We start from the raw sequence: 16,722 nt of genomic DNA, 5'->3' as shown, positions 1-16,722 counted from the left end.
ACCCCCAACCCTTTCCTACACTTTACGTCCTATGCCTTAAGGTTGCCTGGAAGAGATCGCTATTTTAGCGATAAGGCCGCCTCTTGTACATTTCTTTCTTATCTTGATTCCTTTTCTTGTGTTATATTTTTGGGTGTACAATAAAGAATATTATTATTATTATTAATAAATTTATTACTTAACATCACGTATAAAAAAGTAAAAGTATATTTCAAGTAAACGTAATATAATTCTCAAGGACAAAATTAGAGACAATAACACTTAATTTTGTACATTTTATTTTAGTTTTATTTAAAGTTTAATGACATGCACGTAAAGCAGTATAAATAGCCATTTTTATAACAACGTGATCTATTAAGTTCTATTATCAATATTTCACATTTACTAATTTCTAATGTATATGTATCACTTTTACTTTAACCATCATTAGCTGTAAGCAAAATGCAATCAAAAATTATTTTTGTTTGCATTTTCTTTATAATTTTACAATCAACGTTAATAAATCAATTTGGTAAGAAAATAGAGAAGAAATAATTTAAACTTTTATTGGATTTTTCTTATATATTAGATAAATTAAAATAATTACTTAAACTAAATACGGAATCAATTTCATTATGAAAACAGCAGTGTTACTAAATTATATCATATTTTAATTATATGATTTTTTTTTCAGGTAGTTGCAATGTTTATCCTAATTACGGTAAATATATTTTACGATATGTTCTTATTTTAGAATATTAATTTTAATTGACTAAATACAAATGTATGTATAACTTATTGCAAGGAGGAGGAGTTTACATGTAAAATATTTTTATTTTATTAATCTGCTAAAATGTACAGTAAAATAAAAATTATATATAATATACTTCACTATACATTTCAGTGATGTGTCGAGCTTGATCACCTGAGAGAGTTGAATATCAGAATTACAACCAGATTTCTTCTTTTTCAACAAAAAAAAAAGATTTTTAAAAATAAGTGTCTTTAATTTTTGTTCTATGAAAAAGAACTATTTTGTTATTACTTATAATGTTACATTAAAATTATTATATATAAATTATATATAATTTTTTTTCAGTACGCAACCGATTTTATCCTCCACAACGTCCGCGCGGTAAGAGATATCAATTACAACGCACTTAGTTGCTTTATTAGCTTCACTTTGTATCCCGCAACTAGCAGGGTAGGCAAAGGAAACTAGTGGGAAACTCACAAAATGTCGCTTTTACAGGCACAGGGTTGTGCCCATGCCCCACGACTGGCCTCCAAATTATTTATTAATTTTTGATATTTAAATAGACCTTAATTACCTTTAAAGTTTTAATGTAGTTAGAACACAAAAGTCATTTAGATTAGTAAATAAATAATTATATAGTTCTAGCGGGCGAAGCCGCGAGCGGGTACAAAATAAGTGCTTACCTGGATTAGACTGTTGTTATAATTTTTGTACATCACATCATTCTGCCTTTTAAAATTCAATGTCTACAAAATAAGTTTATATATAAAAATAATTATCATTTTTTATTCTGTAAATGTTTAGGTGGTACACATAAAGGCCACCACGGCCACCGTGGTTCAGGGGGACACCATCGAGTCCAACAAGAGGATATGAATAATTTTCATTTCCCTGTTGTGACTAGACACCCCATATTTATTTCCACCTCTCAATAATTAATGTATTGAATTCGAAATGAAAATTGAGAAACGAGTGCCTCGACACTAGATGAATTCTGTTCCTAATTAACTTTACTGGATAATAAAACGTTTTACATACTATCTTAGGCCTCTATGGTCTCTACGGTTTATTGGTTGCTTTATTTTAAATATTTAATATATAGGTATATTTTAAAATTTCATTAAGTCATCTAGTTTCTCCATTTATGGAGGAAGGCTGATAGATAGTTTGGAATTTGTCATGTGTCATATACAACTCATATTTACTTACATTGGACTATGCGGGAGGAGCTGCAGTTAACTTCTAGTGCATATATAATGTTGTCAATATTTTACCAGTTCTAGAGCCACAAATTGCACCCAGACCACCTCCCGTTCCAATTGCACCACCAGAGCACACTGAAGCTCCAATAACAAGTAAGTTTAAAATAAAATATATTTTTTATTAAACATGTATAATAAATAATAATAATATGATTTTTGTAATATTTTAATTCAACTATTCGAATTATGTTCAATTTCAGCAATTTAGATTAGAAAATATATATAAATATAAAGCAATGAACAAAAGTTTAAGCAAGTTAGTATTTTAGAATACGGGCCGTTTTAATCTTTCTTTGTAAATTCTGTTTTTACATAAAAAATATTATTTTTGTGTAAATTTAGTTTAAAAAGGAGGAGGTTCTATATTCGTTTTTTATATTAATTTTTATCTTTGTCCGTATATCCGTCCGTCTGTTAATAAGGGACCGATTTTAAATATATTCTTTCTTGTCTTTACAGTACCTGTAGAAACACCCAAGGCAACTGTTCCACGTAAGCCCATTTTATTGGGTTTTACTTATAAGCTATGGTGTTTTTTAATTATAATAATATATTTTTGATTCTTTTTTTTGTATTTCTACAGCACAAGCTCCAGGATCCACTAATGGTAACTCTAATTTTGTTACATTATGTAAATTAACTCTACAGATGTAAAAAAATAACAACCTTATACAAATATATAATATTCTTGCAGTAAACGCTACAAACACTGCTACAGCGTTAAATAATCAAGCAACAAATATAATAATAAATCTCAAAGAACCTGGCCCCACTCCTGAAGAATGTCCGAAATCTTTCCTCGTAAGTGTATTTCTTACTTTTTCATATATTTTCTATTTCATAATTTATATACTGCTATCCAGGCCAGTCGTAGCGCAAGAGCACAAGCGTGTGACAATAAACGCAGGTTAAAAAAGGTGAAAAAAGGTTATGGGTTCAATTCTTACTCGAGGAAATTAAATATCTAATATTTTTATTTCCTCGCCCTGGTAACGTTATAATGGAGTTGAGTTCCTTTCTCAAACTCTTTATGCCTCCAGAATTCGTCGAAAAGTGGACAATGGAGTGTTTTAATTAGGTTCCCACGTTCCCTCGCCTTCCCTACTACGTGCGGGATACAGCGAAAAGTTAAAGCTGCTTTGTGTATTATCTTGAGGCGGCAACCACATCATATGAGTTAGATTTTCTTTTTGACGCTGGGAAATGCAATGAAAAAAATGGAGCCTCTCTGTGCGCAATCCAGATTTCCCCTGCGAATGATGATGGTGGGACTTTTCGATAAAGGAAGCCAAGACCAAGTGAAAAACATAGATTTTTCTAAAGAAATTAAATATATAGTAATAGAATAATAATAATAAATTCTATATGAAAATGCTAAGTAATTAATCTTTTACAGGGCACGGTGGCAAAAATAATGCAAGGAACTGTAAGAAAACCTTATAATTATTTTATAGTTTATTTATTTGTTATAATTGACCCTTGGGGTACTTAGTGGGTTACTGACTCGTCTCTTCAAATAATTCACAATCTTTTTCATGTTTGAGTAATACGCGTATTTGTCTTGCTGGGTTTGTTTAATGTCAAGTAACTCTATTATTATTGCTATTTAAATTAAAAATATATGTTCCTGACGAATAAAAACTTTCGAGGCAGCGTTTATCTACATGACAAAGAGAAAAAAGCGTGTGGTTGTAAACGCGAAGGTGATGAGTTTGATTGGCTCTGAGGGGAATGAAATATTTAATATTTTTAGTTCTTCTTTTTTTTCTCGGCGTTAAGTTACGCCACTCAATACATAATGCCTCAGGAATTCGGTGGAAAGCGGGTTCAAGTTTAAGTTTCTATTTCTAAAATTCTCAATTTTCTTTTCGCCAGCCCTGTCTTGAACCATAATAACAAAAACAAGAGTTATTTGTAAGTATTTGTATGCTGTTTACATCTATTGTATTTAAATAAATTATATACGTGTGATTATAATTATTTACATTTTATTTCATTTTATTTTTCAGGCAGCTTTAGCAGTTTAATGTAAATTAAAAGGTGAAATAGCTATTAACATATTTCAAAAGTTCTTAATCTACTTAAAAAGTTCAAAAAGTTGTATTAAAATATATAAATCAAATTAAAATTGTAACAAAATTTAATAGAATAAATAAACCATTTTAAAACAATAAAATAAAATTTTGAAGTTTTACTTACATTACCTTTCCTTTACTTAATATATAATGTTATAATATTTCCGAACTAGCGATCCGCTCGCGGCTTTGCCCATTTTTCCTTTTAAAGGACCTGACTATACATTTAAACTTATAATTAATTCGTAACAGATGGATGTCTCTAAATGGTAGATACCTATATGAGAGAAATTATTTCGGGAGCATTTAACAATATAATAGAACCCAAAACAAAGATTTAATTTTTTTATCTATTTGTCTGTGTTTCTTCACGCTAATCTCAAAAACGGCTTAACCAATTTAAATGCAATAATTTGTTTATCAATGTATAAATATTTTCTTTAAAATGACATTCTTACTCGAACACAAAAGTAATTCAGATTAGAAAGCAGATAATTGTGTTGTGCACATGCGGGCGAAGCAGCGAGCAGGATAGATAAAGTTTCAACCAGTTAAATAAAAAATTGAAAACTCGACTGGTCGTGGGTTCAATCGCCACTCGAATTTTATAAATTCATATTTCCATTTCTTCGCTCTGGTGTGGAGGCAAAGCGCGGCGTTAAGCTCCGCCACTCAGCACGCAATGCCTCCAGTATTCGACAGAAAGTGGAGAACGGAGTGTCTCACTCGTTAGAGTGTAACTTAAGTTGACCACTATCACGTTGAAGTGACACTACCCCTTTACGTACCTTTCGTGCGTACTGTCTGTCGATATTATAAATATTTTAATAACTCATAAAAATTATATAGCAAAATTACATTAACTTCAAAAAAGTTAAAACAATAAGACGTATTTACTTTATAACATAAAATTAAAATGAAATTAAAATTATTAATACTAATTTTCGTTATTCTATACTTTAATGATAAATTCAAAGGTAAGTATTATTAAAACGTTATTTATTGTTTTCTTTACATAATAAAATTATATAATATGATAGCTTTTTCCTGTTTCGTTTTACTTTAATTTGATTATTATTTTCTTATAATAAATGTCATTAAATATCAAACAAAATAATTTCAGCTTACGGAGTCTCAATTAATAGTAAGTAACAAGATAAATCTATGATTATCATAAATACATGGAAGATAAATAAGAAGATCTATTATTAGGAGCATTTATCAGGGGAATAGTATTCAAATTCTTTATTTTTAACATTTTTGTGTGTTTGTCTGTGCGTTTGTGGACGCTAATCTTCAGGTTAAATTCAGTTTTCATTATTGTATTCTAGCAAGCTAATAAGTTATTTTGTAAATTTATTTTAAGTTTTTAGAAAATGTCAATATTTTTTTCCTTTTTATAGTTAATTCTGTAAACAGAGCCAGCAGCCAAAGCGATGCAATAGCCACGACCGTTTATCAACATCACCGTATTCATTCCAATTTCCCGTTTTATACTTTCCGAAGACATTTTTTGCCTGTAAGTAATGTTAATATAATAAATTTATTAGGTAAATTGATATGTAAGTATTTAGCATTATTTATTTTAAGTTAACTACATATATGTTCTTACTTAAATTTCATAGCAAATACATTTAAAATGCAAATTCAGGTTCATTATTGTATATGAAATATCAGCTCATACTTAGCAATTATGTATTAATTTAATAATTAATTATAGAACACTTTTTTACACAATTCCTTTACTTTAAAAACATTTAGCTTTAAAGCCAGACTTCAACGCAATACTCATAAATACATGTCAAGATAATTTAATGCTATGGAGGAACTACTCTAATTGAAAATATATTATTTTTATTTTTAAGCGTTATCCGCTACTGCTAAGACCAGAAAAGCTCCGTGAAAGAGAAACTATTTTCTTTTCAGAAGCCTAAATTAAATTACTCTTGTCATACATATTTTGTATGGAAGTATATATGTATAAAAGTAATTTGCAATTTGATTACACCAGGAGCCATAAAATATGTTAAATATTTTATTTGTATCATTTACTTAAAATATATTCGAGTTATACTTATAATATGAAATTAAATAAACAAAATTAATATAACATGGTGTTTTACTTCAAGCACGATTAACAATAATCGTGTAAATATGCCGTTAAAATATTAGTAGGTAACTCACGAAACACGATTATTAAATTATTTTTATTGTATAATTAGTAATTAATATTTACTTACGTTTCTAAAATGTTTTAGTTACATTTACTTGAACTATCATTACTTAACATTTAACTTGAATCTCATTTCATATTTATATCGTTGCTGGGATATCTAAATAAACAATGAAAGTCCCCATAATACATACATGTTTCTTAGAAATGGAAAAAAATATATTTCAGAAATTAAATAAATAAAACTTAGTCTTTTTTTAATATTTTATAAGAAATAAAAGTCTTTAGGCAATATATTTGACTAGTAATAAATTTCTTTACTTATAATAAGCCTATACTATATATAACATAACATTATTCTATAATTTATAATAACATAGTATGACATATAGAATATTAAATAATATTATGAACAGTTTTACCAACTATATTAATGTGAGCACATATATATCTGTCACAATATGATCACAATAATCTATATAAAATTTCAATTAAATTACTAAATGATATTTAATAAATACATTTAATTTAAATATCACATAATTAGGGCGTCATTATATTTTTTTTTTACTGAAATGTTTATATTTTCGACTGTTCACATAAAGCACCGTTATTTATTGCTGCTTTTTAGAATATAGTATTAAATATATTTTTTATTTATGCTTTTTAGTAACTCTATCAAATAAGAGATTACTTCGGAGATCGATTGATGAGGCCATCGTGGCGTAGTGGTATAGCGTCCGACTGTAAATGCTATGTTGTGGATTCAATCCCCACTAGGAGGAACGTATTTTTTTATTTTGTTGTTCTAGATAGAAAAAAGTGTTCCTTAACACGCAAAATCTTGAATTCAATCAAGTAAGAAAACTTGTTAGTCTCCGCTGCCTTGCTAACCTCTACATATATTTCAACATATTCGAATTTTATTCCATATTCGTAATCACATTAATCTGTCTTCCGTACAATATGCCTTTGTTAGTTTAGTCAGTAAACATTCCAAAACATAATTAAACATCCACGTTGTTCACAGGTTATTGATTCGGGATAGATAAACACACGTGGTCCATACGATGACTGCTTACATTTGATTCTGTTGTTATATATGCCAGTCCAATGACACGAAATACCTAAACAAAAAGCTTGATTAAAGATACACATTAAAAAATACAAAAAAATCAAAAAATATAAATAAAAATATAGAAGATGTAGTATATTTTTAAAGAGGATATTTAGGAAATTACAATTTTCCTAAATAAGTAGATAAATTATTTTTTATTATTCAGGAACAAATGGACTGTACAAACCAAGTATAGTACACGTGATGTTTGTGAGTCCGATTTTATAAACAAAACCAGTGTCCCAACCCAGTAGGGTTCTTCCCCAAATCCGTGCTAAATAAGTAAGCATGTGTGAGGCTTAAAGAGAAACAACTATACATGAAGAAGCTAAGATATAATAATGATGTAGAGCGTCTCCCTACATCTTCGAACGACAATGTGGAAATTTTCAGATCTAGTACATATCAAATAGCTATATAAATATATATAATATCAAAATAGCTTTTTTAAAGCAAATTTAATCACTGATAACAACAAGAAGGATAAAATAAACCAGATAAATCAAAAATACTAATAATGAACAACTTCTTAAGGGAGACAAATGGAATTGCGTGATAGGTTCCCACTCCCTAGCTTCCTGCGTGCAAGATTCAGCGTGAAACTGAAAAAAAATTGTGCTTATATTTTACATTTTGCTATTGTAATAACAATAAATATGAATTATAGTTACAAAATAGTACATTACTTCAAGATTTTTTAAAGACGTCTAACAATTATCTTTTACTTTATTTATTTTTTCTCCTTTAACACTATTTTGTAAGGTTATATAAAACTAAAATAAAACATTTTAATGCTTAAAATACAAACAAAGCACCGATCATAGGCATCCTATTTTAGTTAACGACTCGGGTCGCTGACGTAGAAAATATATATCAAATATCTTATTCAAATATAAAAGATACCTATTTATTATTTGAAAGTAAACCTCTATCTATTTGTAATTTTCTTCAGGTACACCCATTGGGTATTACTGATTTGAATATATAAAAAAATTGTCTCCAAAATACGATGTTCATTTTCAAAGGATTTTCTCTTTGAAGGTAACCCGAGGTTAAGGTTTTTATCGAGCCAGTGGCGGTGACGGATTCCTGCATAATGGCCGCATCGAATACAAAGCAGGAGGCTTCACCCAAAAGAATCTAATTTAAAAATAAATAGCCTTGCATTAGATAGTAAATGAAATGTAATATATGGAAATCGAATGGAGATAAAATTTTCCGTAGTATATGTCTTCTATCAAGCTTTGAATTTGTATTTTTATGGACGGTACTAAGTTTTTCTTATTTAGAATATTTTTTAGTAAAATTAATATTGTAAGATAATATTTGCTTCTAATTTTAATTATTTTAATTATTTAATTTTTTATGAAAAATGTTAAAATAAAATATATGCAAACGATCCACTTTAAGAGTTTCATCTAAAAAGATAATAAATAATTTGGCCAATTTCTCATAAATTATACGATATATTTACATTTAAAACATAATTTACGTATGGGCCTTCCTTTATATTGTCGTTTTTAGAAATATTACTTTGACTTGACTAAGGGCATTTTTTTATAAAATTGAATTTGCGTGTGATATAGGGCGTAAAGTAGCTCTACACTACAACTGTGAACTGAAATTTGATTTGTTTACTACATATTGCTATGATCATACGAGGTTGGGCACAAATAAAATAAAAGAATAGATTGCAGGCTCCTATATGTATGATAAGGCAAATAAGAATAGCTTTCTTTTACTTGGGATTTTCGGAAAAGCTCTAAAGTTGTAAATATGAAAAATTTAAATGAAATCATAATTTAAAACAAGACTAAGTAGTCTTATAAGATTTATAATAAGAAATAATATAATATTAATAAGAAAACAATCAATGATAAGAAATTGCTTGATCGCTTAACCAATTTAAAAATAGATTAATAGAAATAATTATTAATATTTCTAAAAAATATTAGCTTATTAGCTTCATATAACTATGTATTCAATATGGTCAAAAAAGTAAAAAAAAATCTTTATTGTATTATTTTATTATTTACATTTAAAACACTTTTAAACACAATCGTTCTAATAATTTAAAATTCCAATCCACACATTATTTTTAATATTTAAGTAAAGATTATTTTATTAAGAAAAAAAATCGAAAATTACAAACATTTACTGTTACATATATATCTCTTTCACACATACGAGTATATCACAGATTAATATTCTATTTACACTGAACTTTGTACTATTGAATATGACTGTACAAACGTGGAATCAATGTTTTACAACTATTTTTATACAAAAGGTACTTGTGGATTTAAATATATGTACATTTATGGAAAGCCTTATCTTCGTCTGTAGAATCCTGTGTAGAAATATCTTGGAGCAGCCGCGCCTGTAACGAGAAAATATGTGTAAGTGCCTGTGTGCTACATCTTTATGATACATTTTCATATGTTTATACATACACGTTAACATAAAAAAATAATAAAAAATAAATAATAACATGAGGCTATCGTGGTGGAGGTACAAAGGTGTGAACACGACGGTCGTGGGTTCGATCCCTACTCGAGGGAATGAATAATTGTTTTTTAATATTTTAATTTCTTCACTCTGGCACCAAGGCAAAAACTCAGGGTTAAGTTCTGCCTTGACAATGAACACGCAATGCTATTAAAAAATCTTTCTAAATTATAATAACGGCGAAGTAATTGGTGCTCAACTGGCACGCTCGAAACGCCATAAATTAAGAACTGAACTTAACTTTTTTGTTAAAGTTGTGATTATTAAATAGTAATATATTACAGATTAAATTAACCAAACATAATTTTAATAATTAAAATTGAAAGCAACATAGGTACACCATGTAAGCACAATAGATGATTATGTAACAAAATATAAATGATAGCTTGGCCTTGTTCATCGTTATCATCATCATCATCAGCCTGTCGTGACCTTGTTATATAACAATAATATAAAATATATATATATAACTAATTTTTTTTCAGCTTCACGAATATAGCAGGATATGGAGATGGAACCAAATGTTAAAACACTCCGTTCTCCCCTCTCCGCCAAATTTACGAGACATTCCGCCGACCTCAACTCGAATGTTTATATATAATTAAAATGTAGCAAAAAAAAACATATTTTACTTTTGACCAATATATCGCGAATCTTAAAAGTAATCAAATCAAATCAGCCGCCATTTTACAAACTCATCAGCCGTTCAAATTTAGAAATGAGAATCTTTTATTAGTTCTCGCTCACGTTGTTTGTTTAAGCGCGCTTAGGGGTTTGTCTGTGTCAAATTTCACGCTCGCTGGGACGGAAATGCACAAAGTTTCCTTTTGTGGCGTTTCTCATAACTTGATTTGTGACGCTGCAACCCTTCAGGGTTCCGGTGCGGCGCCGCGCCGGCGAGACGGTCTACTTCCGCGCCACACCACCGTACCTACTCGCTACATATGCTCCACTTGACATGCTTTCAAATTTAGACACTTTATGTCATTCTAACTTATGATATTATATTTTTACGTAAAATTTTACACGATTGTAGTTGATTTTAAAAATATATACCTATCTTATTTTTAACATTTTTTAAATGTTATTCCACACTTAGAAAAGAAAAATGCTTATTTAGAAAACGTATAAAAAAATGAACGTAGACGAGACTCAATGCCGAGCCTCCTGGAAACCGACCAGGCGTTGATGAGAACGTATGGCTTAGTGGTTAGAGCGCCTGGTTGGTTTCCAGACAGCGCGGATTCGAGTCCCGCTACGTTCAATTTTTTATATGTTTTCTAAATATATATATATATCTTATTTAGTACCTACACTACTGAATAAATTGAAATAGAATAAGCACATACTATAACAATTTGTATCTGAATAAAACAAGTAAATTAGTTGAAGCGGGTTTCATTTAATTCATGTTATATTATACAAAAAAAATATTATTTTTATTATTAAATAATTTATTTACTTATCAATATTATAGTTTATATTTAACTACAGCAAAAACAGAAGCAATATTAATTGGTTCTTATAAATTACGCAAACAAATGAATAACATATCTCTCATTAGTTCCACTCCAGAAGGCATATAAATCGTTAAAGGATATTGTTAAATCACGAATTCTTTGTACGTCGGTCAGCTACAAATTGACGTAAAAACCTCGCTAATGTTTTGTAAAGCGAAATACAAATTGTACTGTATAAAAACTATATGATTTTTATTCGATTTGTCATGACAATTGATTTGAAGTCGCGCATGCATTTGACTTAAAAAACTTATGACTGACAAGTACTTTATATAATGGAACTTGTTCTATTTATAATTAAATAAATTTTCATTAATTCATTTATTATATAGAAAACCCCTGGAGTTCTCTATTTGATATACACATAAGTATAACTTAGTTGGACTAGATCACTATAAAAACATGTTATTTAAAAGAACTAGGTCCTACTAAGCTTTTTCCGCAGAATTCTGGAGACATTATGTGTTGGGGGATTAACCGTTGTAAGTAACTAAATAAGTTCCTATGACTAGTTTTTTTTACTTCTTTTAATTTTTTTTAACATATTCAAAATTGTTTTTCATTCAGTTATCAAAATGCGTAAGCAGCTACTCGTGCGACCTTAGTTCATTATTATTTATACTTATTTGATATCTGTTTAGCAAATACTGGTTAGTTTATCCTTAATATTTAACATTAACTTTATATATGAATAAATTTATATATCGTGTAAAATTATGGCTATTATTGCATAGTGTACCTGATGACATTGGTCTTAAGGCCAATTATATAGAATATTTATTAGAAAACATAGCAGTTGGTATATATTTCATATTATTTTTTATATAATACTCAGAAGTAGTACCTAGCATAGTAGTTATTGCTAGCTAGTGTTGAGACACTCCGTCCCTCATTTTCCGCAAAATTTTTCGGGGCTTTGCGTGTTGAATGGCGAAACTCAACGCCGGACTCTGGGTACCAAAGCTGGGTTTAAAACAGCTTAGAAGAATCATGTCCTCTAAATTTTTTTATTACAAAAAACGCTATATACTTGAATAATAATACATACGAGTATATCTATATAAAATAAAAAGTTTACAAGTTTCAGAATACCTAATCCATCCTTGTATAAAAAGTCGTCGTAAAAAGCAAAACTTTTGCAAATTAAAACTTCTTGCACACTTGCTGTATTTGAAAACTGAGATATTGCTATGAAAGTTTTCAAAAGTAAATCTTAGAACTAAAAAGTATATACAATAATGTACTTTACACTCCGATAACCATTCAAAACTAAAATAATATTATGAGTTATACCTACATGTAAATTTTGACCTTTTTAGGTATTTTTTAAATTTTATCGCCTTTTATTTCTATATCTACTGACAATTAATAGTCTAAAAAGAAAAAACATTCAGATTTTTTTAAATATATTTTGATATATTTATTAACCTAACCGACATTTTTTTATGTTTTATTCTTATGCATTGTAAACTAAGTACTCGTATATAAATAAATTAACAGCTCTGAAAACTAAGCAGCACGAGTTGCTAAATGAATGGAAATCGGAAACTTTGTATGAAACAATCACATCCTTTCAAGCAAAATAATTTACAGTGTGAAATCTTTTCGAAAAAACAATTACCAAACTTCTGATTTATTTAAAAATATATGTACTAGAGTTTAGAAACTAAGTATAAAAAACTTGACTTCTTATTTACATGAAAAGATTATTTAAAAAACCTAGAATGACAAAAGTAAAAATACAGTAGCGTAAATATAGTAATGGGGAACGGAGTGTTTTAACACTAGGTTCCCTCTGCCTAACCTAGTGTGCGCGGGATAAAGTGTGAAACTTATTAAAATTAAAAAATAAAATAGATAAACTAGTTAAAAGAAATAAATTTAAGAATAATAAATATAGGAGAATAATCTAACATCTCAATTTCCATATAACAATGCCATAATATTTTAAAGATTAGTGTCATAATATTTTAAAGATTCATGAACCAATTAAGTGATAAGAATTGGAAAGCAGTTGAGTTACTCAACTGATTAACTCAAGTCTGTAATGGCCTTACATGCAATGCGTTTGCCCGACTTTGACTTCAATATTTTAAAATTCCAATTATGAAACCTACTTAAGTTCGTATTAAACTTGTGTATATAAAATTTATGTTTTGATTACAGTCCATAAACCACATTAATTAATTAATAAAATATGTTAGTAAATTATAACTAAAAAAATAATTAGGTACATGTCATAACTACACTAGCAAGGTACAATTATTAACTTAATTATTAAAAAAATACAAATGGCGTCGAAACAAAAATTTAAATATATTTAATTAATATTTTCTACGAATATAATGAGTGTGATTGTATGCAGTAGGTACGGTTAAATAACCTTTACTTTAATAACGAATACGAATTCATTTAAAGAGTACACATGGGACTCGGTGTATTTTTGAGAACAAACATATAAATATGCATAAGAGAAATAACAAAGGTCCGGCTAAAAATGGCGGAGGCGTACGAGTTCCAATTAATATTATAAGTACAAACTCTTTTATTAAATCATCTACACCCCTTAATTAAATTCATGGGGTATAATGTCTGTGTGTTTAAAATTTTGACAACTTATACTTACCTCCTTTGTTTTTGTTACATAATTCTTTAGTAGCCCCGTAGTTTAGTATAGCTTTTACTTTAGATATAAATAATAAAATAATAAAACTTTCGGTTCTATGGTCTACATATCTCAATTTTAATATTTTCTTCAATAAAAATCTATGAAATAATATTATCTCTGTTACAATTACACTTAAGTAAAAATATACATACAAAGTCATGTTCAAAAGTTAGTTCATTATTAAAAGACCGCGTCACCGGCCTCCGCGTTTGTGATATGTCAATTTCATAATTAAAATGCGTTTGACCGTGCTGAAGGGTCTACGAGATTAAGCGAGTCCAAATTGAATGTTTGGGACGGGTTAGCACTCGAAATATAAAGTCCTCGGGAATCAAATACAATTAAAAGAACCGACAGGAATAATAGAAATTTCAATCTCATTAATTGAGTAAGGCTACAAATTAAATATTTTTAAATATTAACTGAATGTACCATATGGTATTTTTATAAGTTTAAAATCTAATTTTGGTAAGAAAATACATAATTAAATATTGCTTTAAAAAAAATTCACCACACTGACTACTAAATCGGTTCAGATTTTTTTTTGCTCGATCATGTGATTCCGATTACCGTTTTCCAAATATTAGCATATAATAAATCGTTTATTACAAGAATAAAAAATATACACGAAATCGGACTTAATAATACTATTGAACTATTCTTAATTTTCTAAATAAGCTGAGCCCTTATTTATATTTACAAATACGAATAAAAAAATACTTTAAGATTAAATACATAAATATTTTCTTTAAATCTATATCTATATATATAAAATCGAAAGGTCACTCACTCATCACGAAATCTCCGAAACTACATGTGCTAGGAATCTCAAATTTTGCATAGGAGTTACTTATAGGACGTAGGTGCTCGCTAAGACGGGAATTTGCAATATTCGACTTCTAAGGGGTTGAAAGTTTGTATGAAACTTCGTTACTACAAATGCTACGAGTCTCAAATTTTACATGGACGTCACTTATAGGTCGTAGGTACTCATGGAGACAGAAATTTATAATAACGTAGTTCACGCGGGCGAAGTTGCCGGCGGGCCGCTAGTAATCTATAATAGCACATTATTTGAGACAAAGTTTATCTCTGGTCGCTTATAGCTATACAATCCTATAATGGATTTGTTGATAAAAAGTAACCGGTTCAAATCTATTTTAATTATTAACATGCATAAAATTACACCAGGAATTATATAATAGACAGCTGACGAAAAGATATAATTATATTAAGAGGAAACAAGCTTAATAATTCGTTGATCCGGCATTGCCAAGGCCATACTATCGTTTTCTCAGCGGTCACCAATAATTTTTAAATCGTCGGTCGCTTTAATATGATAATTTGAGGTTTATTAATTTGCTTACTATATTTGTATGACAATAGCAATTAAATAGTATTTATTTTGTATATTGTGTATTTTATTTAAGTATAGCTTCACCTTATATCAAACATATATATATTCATAGCATGGTATGCTAGGGAACGTTCCTGACGCCCAATTTTCAAGATATTGTCTTGGCGGAACTGAACGCCGTGCTTTATCTTGTTACAAGAACGTGAAAAATGAAAAAAATAAATCTGTCCTGTTTACTGTCAAATGACCTCATATATTTAATAAGGGTATAATAAGCAGATTTAACTTTGGTGGCCACTGGCTTCATTGCCAGAACGGACTTCATTAAGCATTATTTGACCGCAAGCCCCTGACTCATAAGAAAACTATCACTACCGTGAAACACGCAGAATGTTAATTATTTGAAGGTAAAATGTTGCTGTGATACTGTATAACTATTAAAATAAGTACTTTCAAAAGTGAAGTTTAATATTTTATTAATTTTCATGAAGTAAAATAATAATTTGTCATTTATTATTAATAGATATATAACGATAAACACATCACCTTCATTTGCGTCGCGGGGTCGGGTAAAAATAGTAGAATGGTGCATTTAGACTATAATTTTATGTACGGTTCATACTAGTGTCTCTGTACCCTTTGATGTAAAAGTTGTGTCTAAGTGTCTAGTGTAACTGAAAAGTTTTCGAACTGGCTTAACATTTTCAATACACTGAGCTATACAAAACAAAAAACTGAATATATTAATCAAATTAAACTAACTTATAGTAAATTTAGAAGGATTTTTAATAAAACAGTAAACATTTCTAATTTTTTATTTCTAACTTATAATTATATTGATGTATTTACATTTATGTCAATATACAGCTGTACAAAAACAATAATACTTAAACAATATTTAACATTAAGAACTGGTAAAACTGTGTTAAAGTGTCTCTACATACAAATTATAAGTCCATTTATCAAACCAGGAAATAACTAAGGCCCATATTTATAAATGGCTCTCAAGTCTGAGATCGATCTTAAGAGCTATTTATAAATACAAGAGCGACTAAAGGTGTTTTAAGAACATGCAACAAGAAATTAATTCTAAAGTGGTAAAAAAACAGTGCTAAATATATGAACAGACATGCATATCAGTATATAAGCATTAAATACTTACATAATTATATAATAGGTGATAAAAAAATAAATTATTAAAAGTAAATTACAGCTGCTTTTAAAAATGCAATTACCAACCAACTAGGAAAAGGTTGCAATCGACTAAACAAAATAAAACAATAAGAAATATTTTGTATATCCAAGA

The 16,722-nt window shown here is 28.6% G+C and overlaps 2 protein-coding genes and 1 long non-coding RNA gene across 4 annotated transcripts in view; 2 read left to right on the top strand and 1 right to left on the bottom strand.

Moving 5' to 3' along the window:
* The first annotated feature begins 400 nt into the window (after positions 1-400).
* Positions 401-4,179, top strand: LOC146528673 (uncharacterized). The gene is made up of 10 exons (XM_085203265.1): positions 401-511; positions 674-700; positions 1,079-1,114; positions 2,014-2,091; positions 2,458-2,490; positions 2,582-2,605; positions 2,693-2,799; positions 3,395-3,424; positions 3,874-3,912; positions 4,008-4,179. Exons 1-9 carry the CDS (start codon positions 442-444, stop codon positions 3,889-3,891), a joined length of 423 nt encoding a protein of 140 aa, XP_085059391.1. The 5' UTR covers positions 401-441; the 3' UTR covers positions 3,892-3,912; positions 4,008-4,179.
* Positions 4,180-5,170: 991 nt separating this feature from the next.
* LOC146528672 (uncharacterized) lies at positions 5,171-6,217 on the top strand. The gene is made up of 3 exons (XR_014879117.1): positions 5,171-5,217; positions 5,477-5,592; positions 5,939-6,217. It is a non-coding gene; the product is annotated as an uncharacterized LOC146528672 (long non-coding RNA).
* Positions 6,218-9,369: 3,152 nt separating this feature from the next.
* Positions 9,370-16,722, bottom strand: part of LOC146528671 (uncharacterized) — a 41,308-nt gene continuing 33,955 nt past the window's right edge. For both annotated transcript variants that reach the window (XM_085203438.1, XM_085203437.1), the window contains exon 5: positions 9,370-9,743. In XM_085203438.1, the coding sequence (XP_085059564.1) occupies positions 9,694-9,743 (50 nt within the window). In that variant the 3' untranslated portion in view covers positions 9,370-9,693. The remainder of the gene's footprint in view (positions 9,744-16,722) is intronic.

This window comes from Heliconius melpomene, chromosome 19 (genome assembly GCF_056956725.1).
Source record: "Heliconius melpomene rosina isolate 202511_hmr_F chromosome 19, ASM5695672v1, whole genome shotgun sequence".
NCBI classification, from domain to species: domain Eukaryota; kingdom Metazoa; phylum Arthropoda; class Insecta; order Lepidoptera; family Nymphalidae; genus Heliconius; species Heliconius melpomene.
Note: the sequence above shows the minus strand (reverse complement) of the source record. Positions and strands in the feature narration are given on the sequence as shown.